Consider the following 17703-nt stretch of genomic DNA (forward strand, 5'->3'; position numbering starts at 1 on the left):
GTGTGTCTAAGCAGCACTGTATAACTACATATGGGGTACTGTTACATTCAGCAGAAATTGTGTGACAAATTTTGATGCCATTTTTATCCATTTAACCATGTGAAAATGTAAAATCTGGGGCTATAAGAAAAGGTTTGTGGTAAAAATGTAATTATTTTTTCTGTGACACAACTGTGGTATCAATATGATCAATGCACCCCAAGATGAATTCATGAAGAGGTGTATTTTTAAAAAAATGGGGCCACTTATGGGGGATTCTGCTTTTCTAGCACCACAGGGGTTCTGCCTATGTGACATTGCACCAACAAACATAACATAAGAGCAAAATCTGCACTATAATATGATGCTTCTTCCCTTCTGAGCTTTGCACTGTGCCTGAAAAGCAGTCCCTGATTACATATAGGGTATTGGGGCGCTCAGGAGAAATTGCACAACAAACTGTATTGTCAATTTTTTCCTATTAGCCTTTATTTAAATTAAAAACTTGGGGCTAAAAGACATTTTAAAAGTAAAACTGTAATTATTTTTTCTTCACCACCCAATGGTATAAAGTTATGTGATACCTCTGTCTTGCCGATATGCTCATTACAGCCTTAGATGAATTAATTGAGGATTGTACTTTGTAAATTAGGGTCACTTTTGGGGGTTCTGTTTGTCTAACATGTTAGGGACTCAGTAAATGTGACGTGGTCCCCCAAACCATTCCAGCAAAATCTGTACTCCAGTATGGCGCTTTTTTCCTTCACTTTGCACTGCGCTTTGAAAATAGTTTTCGACCACAAATGGGATAAAGGACTACTCATAAAGAAATTGCACAACAAATTGTATGATCCATTCTCTCCTGTTACCCTTGTGAGAATGAAAAATGTTAGGTTAAAGCAACATTTTTGTGGGAAAAAAATATATATTTTTTGTTTTCACAGCTCAATATTATAAAATTATATGAATCACTTATGAATTGAAGGTGCTTTCCACATCTTTAAATAAATTCCTTGATTGCTGTAGTTTCCAAAAAGTGTACACTTGTGGGGGGTTTCCATTATTTAGTTTTGTAAATGTTGTTGAAAAAATTAGAAATTGCTGATAAACTTTTAACTTTTAATGTTTATTAACTGTATGTGTATATGTATAATGTGTTTTTATGTGTTTGTATTTGCCTGCCATTATTTTCAATGGGGTTTGAAGGTATCTGCTCTGGGCCGACTGCCCCTTCTCGGACGGACTCCGGGTGGCATATCTGAAATTAGAAAACTCATAAGATACCTACTGTACATGGTACACGTCCTATGAGCCGATTCACGTATGAGGACGAGGTATGACGCATTTTTTTTGCTGGGCATGAGCACTGGGCAAGGACAACCGCAAGTGTGTGGCACAATGAAGTGCTGATCCTAAATGCTTATTGAACCCAATGCACAAAACTGTTCTGTTCTCCATGAGAGGGGCAGGTCAGGAGACCTGGTCCTCAAAGAAGGCACAGAGCGGCCAGTTTTGAGTTTCTTTTCCCACTCCAGTTGTTTTGTGCACATTGTGCTCCCCTCTGCTGGAATACGGAACTTTTGGGCAGGTTATAAACCCGCTGTCACCTACGTCCTTGCCCTAAGGACATTTTCTCTTTGTCCCAAAGACAAAGGATAGTTACATGGAGCAAAGTTATTGGGGGTGAGGGCATCACCCCCAATGACTTTGCCCCATGTAACTCTACCCTCACTCAGTGCCCCATGGCAGTGTACATCAGGAACTTGCATCCGCAAAAAAGGGAGGATGAGGAATTAACTAGTGGCCCCTGAGAAAGGGGTTCGGGACTGTCATATGCCTTGCTAAAAAGGGCAGGTGTATGGACGATACTGCCGATGGCAGCGAAAAGGACTGTTGCCTATGGGCGACTTGTTTAAAAAGAGTTTTACCCATGTCCGTTTAGCACATAAGTGAAGTGTACTCTGGTCCTCAGGCCATAAGAATGATGAAAATATGTATGGCAATGGTACTAGCTTGATGTTTTATCAGTTTTAATGAATGGGACGACCACATTCAAGTGTGGAGTCATGTAGGAGGTGATCGCCCCCCCCCCAACTCCCTACTGTTTTATCTTGTTTGTCATTTCTCTGTTTTTTTAGGTTCTGAGTATGCTGTTAAATGTATTTGGTAAGATGACACTGCTGCTAGTGAAGTGCGGGTTCCCTTTGCGGCAGAGATGGGACCAAGTGGTGGTTGGGTAGGAGCAACAGTAATATAAGATAGGGAAGGAGTGACAGATGGTCAGTGGGTTGGTTGGAGTGACAGGCCTGGTGAGAGAGAGTTTGGAAAAAGGGTTTGAGGAGTAAATAAGTGTCAGGAGCCAGTCAGGAAACCCTGAGGTAAGATCTTAAAGGTACGGAGCCTACGGCTGACCCCCGGAGGGCTCAGGGGAGTCACACAACTAGACAGCCGTCAGGGCCCAGAAGTAGACAGGGAAAAGGAGGCACAGGCATTTTGCGTACTAGTTCTAAGATAGGGGGATAGGTCAAGTAAGTTTATCCCAAAGAAACAGTAAGCACAGAATCATCAGAAGTGAGTCCATGTCTTTCATATTGTGGAAAGAATAAACTGTTCGAGTTTTGGTTTGCCAAGAGTATTCTGGTGTCACATGTTTGTCTGCTGTGCCTATGATGCGGAGCGGCTGCGGGGTGAAGAAAATAGTAAGCGTTGCACATCCCACCTGAAGGCACACAGACACTGACTCTTTGGCAAAGGAGTGTGGAGCCCCCATGGCCCCGCGACCATACAATCCTTCAAGTCCACGGCAGGGATCGAAAGGGAAGGGGCGCAACTTGGTATTAAGAATGCGAATTCCATTTGAATAGATTATGGCCTCCATTAGCCGAGCCCCTGAGGTGCCAAATCATCTGAAACCCCACAAGGGTCCCTATATTGGAAATATCACTGTGTAAACAATTCATCTAGTGGTGTAGTGAGTATTTGGAACTCACAAGAGCCTCACAGAATTTTAGAACCCTAGGAGGTGGAAATATAACATTTTAGGGGTAATAATGTAATTTTTTTATTAGCTGTAAATTTATCACTTAAGGCCGCTTTACACGCTGCGACATCGCTAGCCGATGCTAGCGATGTGGAGTGTGATAGCACCCGCCCCCATCATACGGCCGATATGTGGTGATTGATGCCGAAGCTAACATTATCGCCACGACAGCGTCACACGCACATACCTGCTCTGCGACATCGCTATGACCGGCGAACTGCCTCCTTTCTAAGGGGGCGGTTCGTTCAGCGTCACAGCGCCGTCACTAAGCGGCCGCCCAATCAAAGCGGAGGGGCAGAGATGAGCGGGACAAACATCCCGCCCACCTGCTTCCTTCCTCATTGCTGGTAGGACGCAGGTAAGGAGAGGTTTCTCGTTCCTGTGGTGTCACACGTAGCGACGTGTGCTGCCGCAGGAACGGGGAACAACATCGTTACTGCAGCAGGAACCATATTTGGGAAGAGGGGGGCATGTCACCGATTAGCGATTTTGAACGTAGCGTAGCGTGTAAAGCCACCTTTACACAAGCGTTAAAAAGTGAAACTAGTCCCCACAATTTACTGAGCAATTTCTCTAGAATGCAATGATGTCATCAGAAAGCTTATTTGGCTTTTGCAGCACAGATTTTACTAGAATAGTTTGTGGGTGACATTTGCAGTGCGTACTAGATGAGCAAGAAAAACTAAACAAAATGACCCCATTGTAGAAATTGGACCTTTCAATGAATTAATCTACAGTTGCAGTGACTATTTTGTAGCATCCACGCCGTTCTCTTTTTCTGAAAAATTACAAATATGCCCGTTTTTTACCCATACATTGTGCCCCCATATATTGTAGTGCCCCCATTCAGTGTTCCCCACTTGTGCATCTGGAAACACAATGTAAATAGTAAAGCACGCTCTCCCCATTTGGAGGTAGGAGTTGTGGCTTTTCCAGAGTATTTGTTCTACCAGTAATGTGGGAGCCCCCTATATTTTCAATGACATTTGCCAAACCTTAGTGGGGGCTGGGTTTGTGAAGGCACAAATTAGGGCTTTTATTTTGGGGTACAGAACATTTTCAGTATAAGGCTGGGATCACATTCTTATGTTCTGCACTGAGCACTTACATTTGGGTTTTGAGGTAAATCCCCCAAAAATATGATTCAGAAGAGACTCCCAATGGAACCACTCACTCTAATGAGAAAGATGGAGACACTTTTGACTCTATTTGGCATCTACACCATGTGTAGAATTATTAGCCAAATTGTATTTTAGAGGATTTTTTTTATTGATCAACAACTATGATCTCAATCAACCCACAAGACTCATAAATATCAAAGCTTAATATTTTGGAAGTCGGGGTGGTTTTTTTTTTAGCTTTGGCTATCTTAGGAGGATATCTGTTTGTGCAGGTAAAAATTACTGTGCAGAATTATTAGGCAACTTAATAAAAACCAACAGCCACCACAGCCTCCCAGACACTGTTTTGAGAGGTGTACTGTTTTCCCTCCCTGTAGATCTCACATTTTATGAGGGACCTCATGTTCTTTATAGGGTTCAGATCAGGTGAACAAGGGGGCCATGTCATTATTTTTTCTTCCTTCAGACCTTTACTGGCCAGCCACGCTGTGGAGTAGTTGGATGCATGTGATGGAGCATTGTCCTGCATGAAAATCATGTTTTTCTTGAACGATACCAACTTCTTCCTGTACCACTGCTTGAAGTAGTCTTCCAGAAACTGGCAGTAGGTCTAGGAGTTGAGCTTCACTCCATCCTTAAATGACCGAAAAGGTCCCACAAGTTGATCTTTGATGATACCAGCCCATACCAGTACCCCACCTCCACCTTGCTGCCGTCTGAGTCGGAGTGGAGCTCTCTGCCCTTTACTGATCCAGCCTCTGGCCCATCCATCTGGCCCATCAAGAGTCACTCTCATTTCATCAGTCCATAAAACCTTTGAAAAATCAGTCTTAAGATATTTCATGGCCCAGACTTGACGGTTTATCTTATGTTTCTTGTTCAAAGGTGGTGGTTTTTCAGCCTTCTTTACCTTGGTCATGTCCCTGAGTATGGCACGCCTTGTGCTTTTTGATACTCCAGTAACGTTGCAGCTCTGAAATATGGCCAAAATGGTGGCAAATGGCATCTTGGCATCTTCACGCTTGATTTTCCTCAATTCATGGGCAGTTATTTTGCGCCTTTTTTGCCCAACACGCTTCTTGCGACCCTGTTGGCTATTTGCCATGAAACGCTTGATTGTTCGGTGATCACGCTTCAAAAGTTTGGCAATTTCAAGACTGCTGCATCCCTCTGCAAGACATCTCACAATTTTGAACTTTTCAGAGCCCGTCAAATCTCTCTTCTGACCCATTTTGCCAAAGGAAAAGTAGTTGCCTAATAATTAAGCACCCCTCATATAGGGTGTTGATGTCATTACACCGCACCCCTCCTCATTACAGAGATGTACATCATCTGATTTACTTAATTGGTAGTTGGCTCTCAGCCTATACAGCTTGGAGTAGGACAACAAGAATAAAAAGTATTATGTGATCAAAATACTTTTTTGCCTAATAATTCTGCACACAGTGTATTTCGCTGGGGTCCATCTTTTTACGGGTGGACATATCTCGTGTTATTCTAAATTTGTGGTCTGAAAAGATACTTAAAATGATGGGACACCAGACAGAGTCCAAAATGACTCCATATGCTTCACTATAGTGAGTGGTTCCGTTCAAGCTGTTTTCTGAAGCGCGGTTTTCGGGATTTACATGGAAGCCCCCACGTAAACGCTCAGCTGAGTGAGCAGAATAAATGTGAACTGAGCATTATTTCAATTTTTAGGCAGTAGAATGAAGAAACAGACATCAGTACAGGAAGAGTTCTTATTTTTAATTCTGCTCCATTAACTGTGCGATATTAGTGATAGGACAGATTTATTCTGCAAGTTGGTGCGATTCCAGATTTATATAGTTTTTTATGCTTTGCTTCTATCACACAGTAAAAATTCTTTTTTATAATAAATAGTTTTTCCATCACAATTTTCTAAAAGCTGTAACTTTTTTTATTTTTTGCCCAAAAAATGTGCCCTGTATGAGGGGCTTATTTTTTGCTCTATGAATTGATGATTATTTTGGTACCATCTTGTTGCTCATAACATTTTTTCATCACTTTTTATTAAAAATTTTCAGCTGAAGAAGGAACAAAACACAGCAATTTACTTATTGTTTTTTAAATATATTCTCTGTGCTATTCACTATGCTGTAAACATGATAAGGCCGATTTATTCTTCAGGTCAGTACGGTTACAGCAATACCAGATTTAAACAGATGTTGTTATGCTTCCTACTTTTATACACTAAAACTATATTCTGCAAACATTTGTTTTTGCATTGCCATATTTTGAGAGCTGAAACTTTTTGTATTTAGTTTGCGAATAATCCATATTAGGGCTTAGTTTTTTGCGGGACAGTTTGGTATTCTCATTTGTACCATTTTTTATACAGTATATCACTTTTTGATCTCTTTTTATTCACTGTGTATGATGAAAAAATGCCATTTTTGGCTTGTTTTTTTGTTTTTCTTCTTACGGTGTTCGCCATACTGAATAAATAATAGGACAGTTTAATTCTGGACTCAGCAATACCAATTATGTGTTTGTTTGTTTGCTTTTGTTTTAATACAAAAACTGTGTTTTTAGTGGCAAAACAGATTTTTGTTTGCTCCATTTTTATACTTTTTCACTTAGTTCCACTGTGGGACATGAATATTTTTCTCTTTGATCACTGGTCTCTTGCACTTCTTTATTGGTGTACAGCAGCATGAGACTTGTCAGTGATTCATTGCCTGTGCCTGTTAGACCCCGTTTATAGAAGAATCTAACAGGCAAACATACCCTGGAGTCATTTGATGACCTCAGGGTACCATGGCAAGAATTGGCACCTGAGATTACAATGTGTCACGCTCCCGGTGTCCCAGCAGTGCTCCTTACCTACTGAGCTGGTTTCACCATCCAGGCACCGCACCGTACCCACTGATCCGGTGGCACCTGCATTGCACAGCTCCGTGCTCACTGATCCAGTCTCATCATCGCACCACCGCTCCTTGCTCACTGGTCCAGTCCATGCATCCACCGGTCATGCCTGCCGCTCCCGCTCCCCTGAGTCCTGTTCAAGGTCTCAGGAGTCTGACTCTGACTGATGCCTCTGTATAGGACCGGGCCACGCCCACTCACCTGGTCTTGTAGGCCCAGCACTGCTGCAACAGGAAATGACCTGAGGCTGTGCTGGGTATATAAGACTGGCCTTTCCATGTGGGCGGGGCCTGATCATCGCTTGTGTTTCTTTGCTTTGTCTTGTGAGCTAGGTACTTTTGTTCCTGTTTCCTGTATTACTGCCTTAAGGTACGCTGTGACCCTAGTGACCTGGTCCTGTCATTGCTTCCTGATACCTGCACCTGTTCCCGTACTGTCCTATGGGACTCTATGACCCTGGTGACCTGGTTCTTCCCGTTCCTGCCACGCTAGTGCTCCAGCTACCGTGTACCCTGCCCTCCAGGTGGGGTGCTCGGTCCAGTGGATCCACCTCCTGGGCCTACCAGTCCTCCCTGGCCCTCACAGTATGATCAGGCCATGGATCCCGCTGGAGTGCAAACATCAGTGCTGGCTGAGCTGTGCCAGGAGCTGGCGCAACAGCGCGAAACCCTGTACCGGATGCTGAAGTTCCTGGCATCCGTGGACCACCGGTTATATACGCTGCAGACCGCCGCCTCGTCTCAGTCCACGCAGCAACCAGTCTCCAGGTCCGAACCAGTTGTCTCCACGGCCTCGCAACTTCGCCTTGCTGCTCCGCCTCGCTACGCAGGGGATCCCAAGTCCTGCCGAGGCTTCCTGAACCAGTACTCCTTGCACTTTCAGTTGATCCCGCACTTGTTCGCCTCAGACCAGGCCAAGGTGGCGTTCCTGATGTCACACCTGGAAGGTGAAGCCCTGGCCTGGATTAACCCTCTGTGGGAGAACGAGGACCTGATGACCACCGATATCCAGGAGTTCCTACAAGCCTTCCGGGGCACCTTCGACGAACCTGGACGAACTACCGCAGTGACCTCTACGCTCCTCCGGCTACGCCAAGGGACCCAAACAGTCGGCCAGTATGCCATACAGTTCCACATGCTCGCTTCAGAGCTGGGCTGGAACAATGAGGCCTTAACGGCGGCCTTTTGGGAGGGTCTCTCTGGTCGTATTAAAGATGAACTCGCCGGCTGCGACGTTCCACGCACCTTGGACGCTTTGATTTCCCTGGCCACCCGGATTGACCTCCGTTTTCTGGAGCGTGCCCAGGAGGTAGTCCGGGAGAAGCGACCACCTCGCCACGTCTTGCCCCCGCAGAAACCTACCGCACCCTCATCCCTGCCTTTCCGCGAATCGTCACCAGAACCCATGAAAGTGGACCGTCTGACCCAAGCCAAGCAACGCCGTGCAGAATGGCTTGCCCGGGGCCTGTGCTTCTATTGTGGAGACGGGTCACATATGCTTTGAACATGCCCTGAGAAACCTGGTAGACCCCAGGTCCAAGGGATGGTGGGAACCGCCACCTTTGCCACCGGAATCCCTTCAGTCCCAGTTAAACAGACGGTTCAGGTGACGACAGAAGGGACCCAGTTTTTGGCAGAGGCCCACATCGATTCCGGGGCAGCAGGCAACTTTATCCACCAGGCCACGGTAGATAAATACCAGGTTCCTGTCACTCCGCTGAAGAAGCCCCTCTGGTTCGCCTCCGTAGACTGCAAACCGCTCTACGAGCCTGTCCGGTATGCCACAGAGCCCGTGAACCTCCAGGTTGGCACTTCGCATATAGAGACCATCGCCTTCTATGTGATCCCGAGGATGGCTCCTGAGCTCCTGTTGGGCCTGCCCTGGTTGAAACTTCATGACCCTGTTATTAGTTGGTGCTCTGGTGCGATTACCCGCTGGAGTCCCTTGTGCCACGAAACCTGCTTGCAGCCTGTTCCTCAGCCCCTGGCACTTGACTCAGTCAAGCTGCAGGATCCTGAAGAAGAGACGATGCTATCCAGCGACGTTCCACCGCCCCAGGCATCTGAGACTTTGATTCCACCGCCTTCTGGAGTTGAGACTTTGAGTTCACCGGCTACTGAGGATGAGACACTGTCCTGTACCCGGTCCGAGACGCTCGATCCGGTTGTCCAAGATTTCAGTCCTGCTTCTGACTGTACTTCTATTTCCATTGCCTCCCTTGCCGCTGACATGGGTTCCCCGATATGGGACATAGTGACCATGAAAACGGTCCGGGGTAAGCAGTCCTTCCTGGTCAATTGGGTGGATTGCGGTCCTGGTTGTCCCGGAAGTACGTTGCTGCCTCTCTTTGGTGTGCCTTCATGTCCCGGCCGCGGAGAGGGGGGCTTCAAGGGGGGGTACTGTCACGCTCCCAGTGTCCCAGCAGTGCTCCTTCCCTACTGAGCCAGTTTCACCATCCAGGCACCGCTCCATACCCACTGATCCGGTCGCACCTGCATTGCACAGCTCCGTGCTCATTGATCCAGTCTCGTCATCGCACCACCGCTCCTTGCTCACTGGTCCAGTCCATGCGTCTGTGTCGCCCGGGGACCAGGGATACTCAGATCCGAGCCACGAGGTCACTTCTGTGGGTATCACGGTAGCGTGACCCGGTCTGTGATCCCAGGCTCCACAGTAAAAGGGGTTTTGTTAAGGGAGATTGTCCATGACGCCACCCACGGTTGTGGTGATTTGTTGACACCCCCGCTGCTCTTTATGGGGATCCCGGGAGCGGTGACAGGGAGCAGCTTGGTTGTTATATCTCCCCTCTGTGGGTAGGGGGTTGGTTGTCCCGGGGCCCGGTGATGGGGTAAGCAGGGAGCAGGGCGCAGTGCTGCGGTGCGGTGCCTGAGGGCACGGGCGTACTCACAAGTAGTTCACACAGAGTCACTGGTAACTAGGAATCGCCGGTGTCCGCAGCCTTCGGTACGGGGTGTTAGTGTCCCACACACGGTGCAGCAGCCCTTGTTGTTCTTTCCCTGCAGCCAGGTGCCTTTCTCTCCACTCTCTTCCTCTCTCTCCTCAGCCGGGAACGGGGAATCCACTCCCCTGTAGTGATCCTGGTCACCCTGGGTACCGAGGGGCCACCGCCCTGCTCCGGCTACCTCTGGCCCTTTCCTCACTACAGCCTGTCCCGGCCCTCTCGGAGCACGCTTTACTATCAGCCTGGGAGCTACAACTCCAGACTCCTCTTCTGTCTGCCTCTCCAAACACTCTGCTCCAGCCCCTCCCCTCTGCTCTGCTTTTCTCTTACACTGGGGGCTGTGGTTTGTCCTGCTGCACCGGTGTGAGATCAGATTACCAAAGAGGATTAACTCTTTCTGTGACAACCTGGCTTTGCCAAGGCGTCACACGTCCACCAGTCACGCCTGCCGATCCTGCTCTTGCTCCCCTGAGTCCTGTTCCAGGTCTCAGGAGTCTGACTCTGACTGATGCCTCTGTATAGGACCGGGCCACGCCCACTCACCTGGTCTTGTAGGCCCAGCACTGCTGCAACAGGAAATAACCTGAGGCTGTGCTGGGTATATAAGACTGGCCTTTCCATGTGGGCGGGGCCTGATCATCGCTTGTGTTTCTTTGCTTTGTCTTGTGAGCTAGGTGCTCAGGTCCTTTTGTTCCTGTTTCCTGTATTACTGCCTTAAAGTACGCTGTGACCCTAGTGACCTGGTCCTGTCTTTGCTTCCTGATACCTGCACCTGCTCCCGTACTGTCCTATGGGACTCTATGACCTTGGTGACCTGGTTCTTCCCGTTCCTGCCACGCTAGTGCTCCAGCTACCGTGTACCCTGCTCTCCAGGTGGGGTGCTCGGTCTAGTGGATCCACCTCCTGGGCCTACCAGTCCTCCCTGGCCCTCACAGTATGATCAGGCCATGGATCCCGCTGGAGCGCAAACATCAGTGCTGGCTGAGCTGTGCCAGGAGCTGGCGCAACAGCGCGAAACCCTGAACCGGATGCTAAAGTTCCTGGCGTCCGTGGACCACCGGTTATATACGCTGCAGACGGCCGCCTCGTCTCAGTCCACGCAGCAACCAGTCTCCAGGTCCGAACCAGTTGTCTCCACGGCCTCGCAACTTCGTATTGCTGCTCCGCCTCGCTACGCAGGGGATCCCAAGTCCTTCCGAGGCTTCCTGAACCAGTGCTCCTTGCACTTTCAGTTGCTCCCGCAACCAGGCCAAGGTGGCGTTCCTGATGTTACACCTGGAAGTTGAAGCCCTGGCCTGGATTAACCCTCTGTGGGAGAACAAGGACCCGATGACCACCGATATCCAGGAGTTCCTACAAGCCTTCCGGGGCACCTTCGACGAACCCGGACGAACTACCGCAGTGACCTCTACGCTCCTCCGGCTATGCCAAGGGACCCAAACAGTCGGCCAGTATGCCATACAGTTCCGTACGCTACTGTTCCTGCCACGCTAGTGCTCCAGCTACCGTGTACCCTGCCCTCCAGGTGGGGTGTTCGGTCCAGTGGATCCACCTCCTGGGCTTACCAGTCCTCCCCGGCCCTCACACAATCCTGCTAAAAGGGTTTTTTTAACTCCTTTTAACCACTTAGATACTGCTGTTATGATTGCCATCTGTGGATCTTGATGATTTGCCTAAAGGGTACTTTACATGCTCGGTACCGATATTGCTAGCGAGCATACCCGCCCCCGTCGGTTGTGCGTCACGGGCAAATCGCTGCCCGTGGCGCACAATATCGCTAACACCCGTCACACGGACTTACCTTCCCTGCGACGTCGCTCTGGTCGGCGATCCGTCTCCTTTCTAAGGGGGCGGTTCGTACGGAATCACAGCGGCGTCACACGGCAGCCTTCCAATAGCAGAGGAGGGGCGGAGATGAGCGGCCGGAACATGCCACACACCTCCTTTCTGCCTCATTGCCGGTGGCCGCAGGTAAGGAGATGTTCGTCGTTCCTGCGGTGTCACACATAGCGATGTGTGCTGCTGCATGAACGACGAACAACATCGTACCTGCAGCAGCAACGATATTTGGAAAAGTAGCGACGTGTCAACGAGCAACAATTTTTCACGTTTTTGCGATCGTTGATCGTCGCTCCTTGGTGTCACACACTGCGATGTCGCGGACGGTGCCGATTGTGCGTCACTAACGACGTGACCCCGACGATATATCGTTAGCGATGTCACAGCGTGTAAAGCACCCTTTAGTGTATTCAATACGGCAGAACATTCCTCAGATGGCCATTAATAACCTTATTGATAGCAGCCAAAGGCATGCTAGTGTGAGAATTTCTGCATACTCAATAAATTGATGTGATGAAAATTTTAGTAACATGTCTACCAATCCTGTAATTCCCATTATTTCACTGATTTTCCTTCTTCCAGTTGCAATTTCAATGTTAAACAGTGTATTTATACTGATAGCCCTCATTCAGATGTCTGATTGTCTGACATACGAGATAAACAAATCAATTATTTTAATCAATGTTGTCCGTTTTTCTTGTGCATGAAGGAAAAAAACAGTTCTCCACTTTCTCCTATTTGACAGTCCATGAAAAATGGATGTCATCCGAATGCAGTCCCATTTTTAACACTGACTCTTAGATTAACTATCACAGATACGAGTGCTATCTGTAAAAAACACAGTTAGCACTTATATGAGAAATCGGACCTCTGAATGAAGTCTTACAATGAGAACAGCATCCTGTGTTTTGTACGGACAAGTGAAATCCGATAAAACATCGTATTGCTCTCACTCTAGTGCAAAACGATGGGGCAGTGTCCATCTGCAATTAATTTCTCATGCCATAGCAGCGGCATGCGGAATGAATCGCAGCATGCAGCGTTTGGCAGTGATACTCGGCTCACGCACACCCATACCAGTCTATGAGAGTGTGTGAAACATTGCACTGCACCCGCATTTTATGTGATTGCAGTGCGATATACGCAGAGACCGGCTGGGGAGGAGATGAGCAGAAAGTGCTCCCTCCCTCTTCCCCGCAGCTGTGATCTGATCGCAAGATCACATCACAATCGCATGACCCTCAGCTGACGCTCGCAGCAGAGGGTCATTAGCATATCGCTTCTGATGCTCTCACATCACAAGTCATACGCTAGTGGAACTGTACCGTCATAGAGGGTTTATAGGTGTGATTATCAATATCAAATGTCTGAACATCCCCTTTTAATATTGCTCATTTTTCCTTTCAGGCATTGGAAAAAAGGGGAGCCAAATAATTCCAGAGATGAAGATTGTGCCCACATGTGGACCTTTGGAGAGTGGAATGACGCTCCCTGTGATTATGATGCTTATGGGATTTGTGAGAAGAAGCTCTAAGTTCATCTTGCAAATCTTGAACCCATAGGACTGACTATATTACAGAAGAAAGTGAAGTTTCCTGTATCATTTATCCTTGCATGATTTATATATTTGTTGGTTATATTTTACATTATTGATGGGAAATAGTTGACAAAAGTGCTCTTGCCTGGACATCAACTGGTTTTACAGAGTTTTAATACCACATAACCAATGTTACAATACAAACTAATCTGTCAGTGTTTACACGGAATAATAAGATGTCAACTATAAAAAAAAGGTAAGCTACACTAACATAATGACTGATGCTATAAGAAACAATCAAAGCAACTAAATTGAATTGGAGGAATGACAATATTGTACATACTGTGATAATGCTACTATGGCCGGAGTTCCACTTGCGTATGACTCGTGTTAGTCCAGCATCAATATCATCACCCGGCACGGCTGCACACTCTCCGGACATGAGCATTCAGCTGCACAGAAATACATGCAGCCGACCCGCTCCTGTCAGGAGAGCATCAGGCTGTGCCGGGTGATACTGATGCGGGACTAGCATGAATCATACGCAAGTGTAGCTCAGATCTAACTTGGCTGCTTGCAGAGGCAGAAACAGGGACCTTTTAGTTTAAAAAGTCCAGCTGGTTTATTCTCAGTCCACATAAAATGCTCCACAGGTAAACATAAGTAAAATCTTTCTCCAGCATGAAGGTTGAAACAAAGAATATAAACTGTCCCGCTCAGGAAAATGTACATTTACCTTGACCCTGGTATCCCACTGGAGGTATAGCAACCTCCACGCACAGACAGATGAGACTACTGGTCTCCATTTAAAAGGGTGGTTCACTAGTTAGTATTCATAGGCACATTGTTATGTTAAAAAACAAGGTTTCTCTCAAATACCTTGTGTTGCCAAAAGTGACTGTGAGCAGCGCTATTGTGGTCCGCCCATCCCCTTCGTATAACCCCCCCCCCAGTTCCATGACCTCTCATGTCCGGTGATGTTACATCAACTTCCTGTTGACCTGACATCACTGTGGTCAGCCTCAGTCTCTGTGAGTGGCTGGGCTGTGGGCGTCGTTTCACCGCTCATCACTCATCACAGCCCAGTGTCACAGCCCATCATCTTCCTGCTCTCTCCTTCACTGCAGAGCACCACAGGCAGGAGCAACGCTGGGCTGTGACAAGAGGTGAAACACCGCCCACAGCCCAGTTACTCACAGAAGCCTGGGGCTGACTGCAGTGATGTCAGGTCAACAGGAAGTTGCCGTGACATCACCGGACTTCAGAGGTCACGGAGCCCGGGGGGTCATGCAAAGTGGATCAGAGGACCCAAATAGCACTATTGGCAACACAAGGTATTTAAGATAAACCTTGTTTCTCAACATAATATTGATGTGCCTATGAAAACTAACTAGTCAACCACCCCTTTAAAGTTATGTACCACACCCATGGGTGGTTGTTTGTGAGCAGTCAGACCTGTCCATCTCTTCAGCTTCTGGTAAAACCACGGTTATATCACAGAGGATTACCACCTCTGTGATATACACCTCCCATAGACTACATGTCCGGCAGCTATTTTACAATACATTTTGCTACATTTTTTTTAAGACAGATAGTATCATGTGTTGGTGGGAAATCAAAATGAAACTACATTGACCATTATGTATGTATGGATTTTTCAAGCACTTCAATTTATCTCTTCAGGGAGGAAGGAGATGAACTCTAGCGCCACCTATTGGAAGTAGCAATCCTAAAATTCAAAAGTGGCTCTTTAACAAGGCTTTTCATATGACCTAGGATTTATGACAGATCAGAACCTCAATTTGCAGACACGGTGTTTCGGGATGATTGTCCCTCGTCAGTGCAAAGTATGAGATCTGATCTGGCTTTATGAAAAGCTAAAGTGGGGTCTAAAGGGAGTACTTTTCTCCTTGCGGAGACTGACAAATCAATCTGGCTGTCAGTGGTCAGGAGTCTTATAGCTACAATGCTCCTCTGGTTTTCTCTTCAAGGAGGAAGGAAACGATCTCTTGTGTCACCTATTGGAAGTAGCAATCCTAAAAGTCAAAGTGGCTTTTTAATAAGCCTTTTTATATGACCTAGGATTTATGCTAGATCAGAACCTCAATTTGCAGACATGGTATTTCGGGATGATTGTCCCTCATCAGTGCAAAGTATGAGATCTGATCTGGCTTTATGAGAAGCTAAAGTGGGGTCTAAGAGGAGAACTTTTCATCTTGCGGAGACTGATAAACCAATCTGGCTGTCAGTGGTGAGGAGTCCACTTCCAATTGATACTTCCAATAGGTGGCACTAGAGTTTGTCTCCTTCCTTCCTGAAGAGACAATATGAATATATCCCAGAGGAGTATTGCAGCTATAAAACTCCTCACCACTAACAGCCAGATTGATTTATCAAGCTCTGCAAGGAGAAACGTTTTCCCCTTAGATCCCACTTTAGCTTCTCATAAAGCCAGATCAGATCTCATACTCTGCACTGACGAGAGACAATCATCCCGAAACACTGTGTCTGCAAATCGAGGTTCTGATCAGGCATAAATCCTAGGTCATATGAAAGGGCTTGTTAGAGGGCCACTTTTGACTTTTAGGATTGCTACTTCCAAAAGGTGGCACTAGAGTTCGTCTCCTTCCTCCCTGAAGAAACAATTTGAATATTTCCTAGAGGAGTATTGCAGCTATAAGACTCCTCACCACTGACAGACAGATTGGTTTGTCAGTCTCCGCAAGGAGAAAAGTTCTCCCCTTCGAGCACTTTAACAAACCCTTTATAAGAAAATAATTTTAGACCAAGCTCAGTACAAAAACAAATTCTACTTTTTACACATACAGTGGCACATAAACTTGATAGTTACAATACACAGATGAAGCACACAAGTGTTGATGGTTAGAATTCACATAAGATGGCGCAGTTGCTTACCATTTCAGAACTTAAGGGAAATCTGTCCGCAAGTTATCGCTATGTAATCTGAGCGAAACACAATGTAAGGGCAGAGAGTCGGTGATGTGTTATTTACTGGGCTGTGTATCACGGTTTAAAAAAAAACCAAAAACAAAACAGTGTTTTATCAGAAGTAGATTATCACTACAGGAGTAAATGACTTGCTGCTCCTAGCCCATCCACATGTAAAGGGGGTGCAGAGCTCAGCCTACCCCAGACCTGCAAACCGGCAATATACTATATGCTGTTCTGGTGTAGTGTGTATTATTGGTAAACGGCCACTAGGTGGCCACAGTGTCTAAGCTGTTTCCCTTGTGCTCTCAGGCTAGAGGGAGTTAGTGAAGGGGAGGGCCTTAGTTTGAAAAAGAGCAGTTAGAAAGTCAGTTGGTGAGGGGAGTCCCTGAGGGAGAGGAGCAGACTGCATCTGTGAGAGGTGTGGTGGAGGAAAATCCCACTAACTTTGATTTGGCATGACCTTCTGGGCCGAATTTGGGTGTCGGACACGTAGTGGGGCCATTCCCTGACAGATACCAAACGAAACCCTCAGTCAGTGGAAGGTCAGTGATCCCTTGAGAGAAAAATAGGGCCTGACTAGCCAAAAAAACTGTTGTTTCTGCCGTGATCAATGAAGCTGAAGGAGAGGATGAGGAGCCTAGTGACCCCAACAGAGGCCCGAGTACCAGGGAAGTGGCTGGCCGTTAAATTGAATGTAACCCTGGTTGCTAATAGCAACGACAGTAGTAGAGGAATGGAGTGTATAGCAAAGACCATATTGCAAATGTCTGATGTGACCCTTGTAACCAAGCAAGAATGTGCCCGCCAAAGGCAAGATGGAAGATGTAGTTATTTTAACAGTAAAGAGCATTCGTTGGTTTTAAAGAAGACCTGTGTCTGTGTGTGGTGTTTGGGGGCACTGGGGCCTGATGCGGCCGGCAGCTGGGAAGTGGCCCAGAAGAAACAGGAAAAAGTCCTGGCCACCGGCCGTAAATTGAGTGCCCCACACCACAAGTCCCAGCAACTCTTCCCCTGTGTTAGAGAGGTAACGGCGGTGCACAGAAGTGACACAGGGCACCCCGCCGCCCATCTAAAGGTCCAGTCACACTAAGCAACTTACCAGCGATCCCAATAACGATAGGGATCGCTGGTAAGTTGCTAGGAGGTTGCTGGTGAGATGTCACACTGCGACGCTCCAGCGATCCCACCAGCAACCTGACCTGGCAGGGATCGCTGGAGCGTCGCTACACGAGTTGCTGGTGAGCTCACCAGCAACCAGTGACCAGCCCCCAGCGCCGCGTGGAAGATGCTGCGCTTGGTAACTAAGGTAAATATCGGGTAACCAACCCGATATTTACCTTGGTTACCAGCGCACGGAGCTACACGTGCAGAGAGCAGGGAGCAG

General features: G+C 47.2%; 1 protein-coding gene across 1 annotated transcript in view; it reads left to right on the plus strand.

Annotated features, from left to right (window-relative positions):
* LOC142302011 (hepatic lectin-like) overlaps positions 1-14225 on the plus strand; it is an 82471-nt gene extending 68246 nt beyond the window's left edge. The window contains exon 7 of the mRNA XM_075343085.1: positions 13238-14225. Coding sequence (XP_075199200.1) covers positions 13238-13364 — 127 coding nt within the window. The 3' untranslated portion in view covers positions 13365-14225. The remainder of the gene's footprint in view (positions 1-13237) is intronic.
* Positions 14226-17703: the final 3478 nt, after the last annotated feature.

Source organism: Anomaloglossus baeobatrachus, chromosome 4, assembly GCF_048569485.1.
Source record: "Anomaloglossus baeobatrachus isolate aAnoBae1 chromosome 4, aAnoBae1.hap1, whole genome shotgun sequence".
Lineage (NCBI taxonomy): Eukaryota > Metazoa > Chordata > Amphibia > Anura > Aromobatidae > Anomaloglossus > Anomaloglossus baeobatrachus.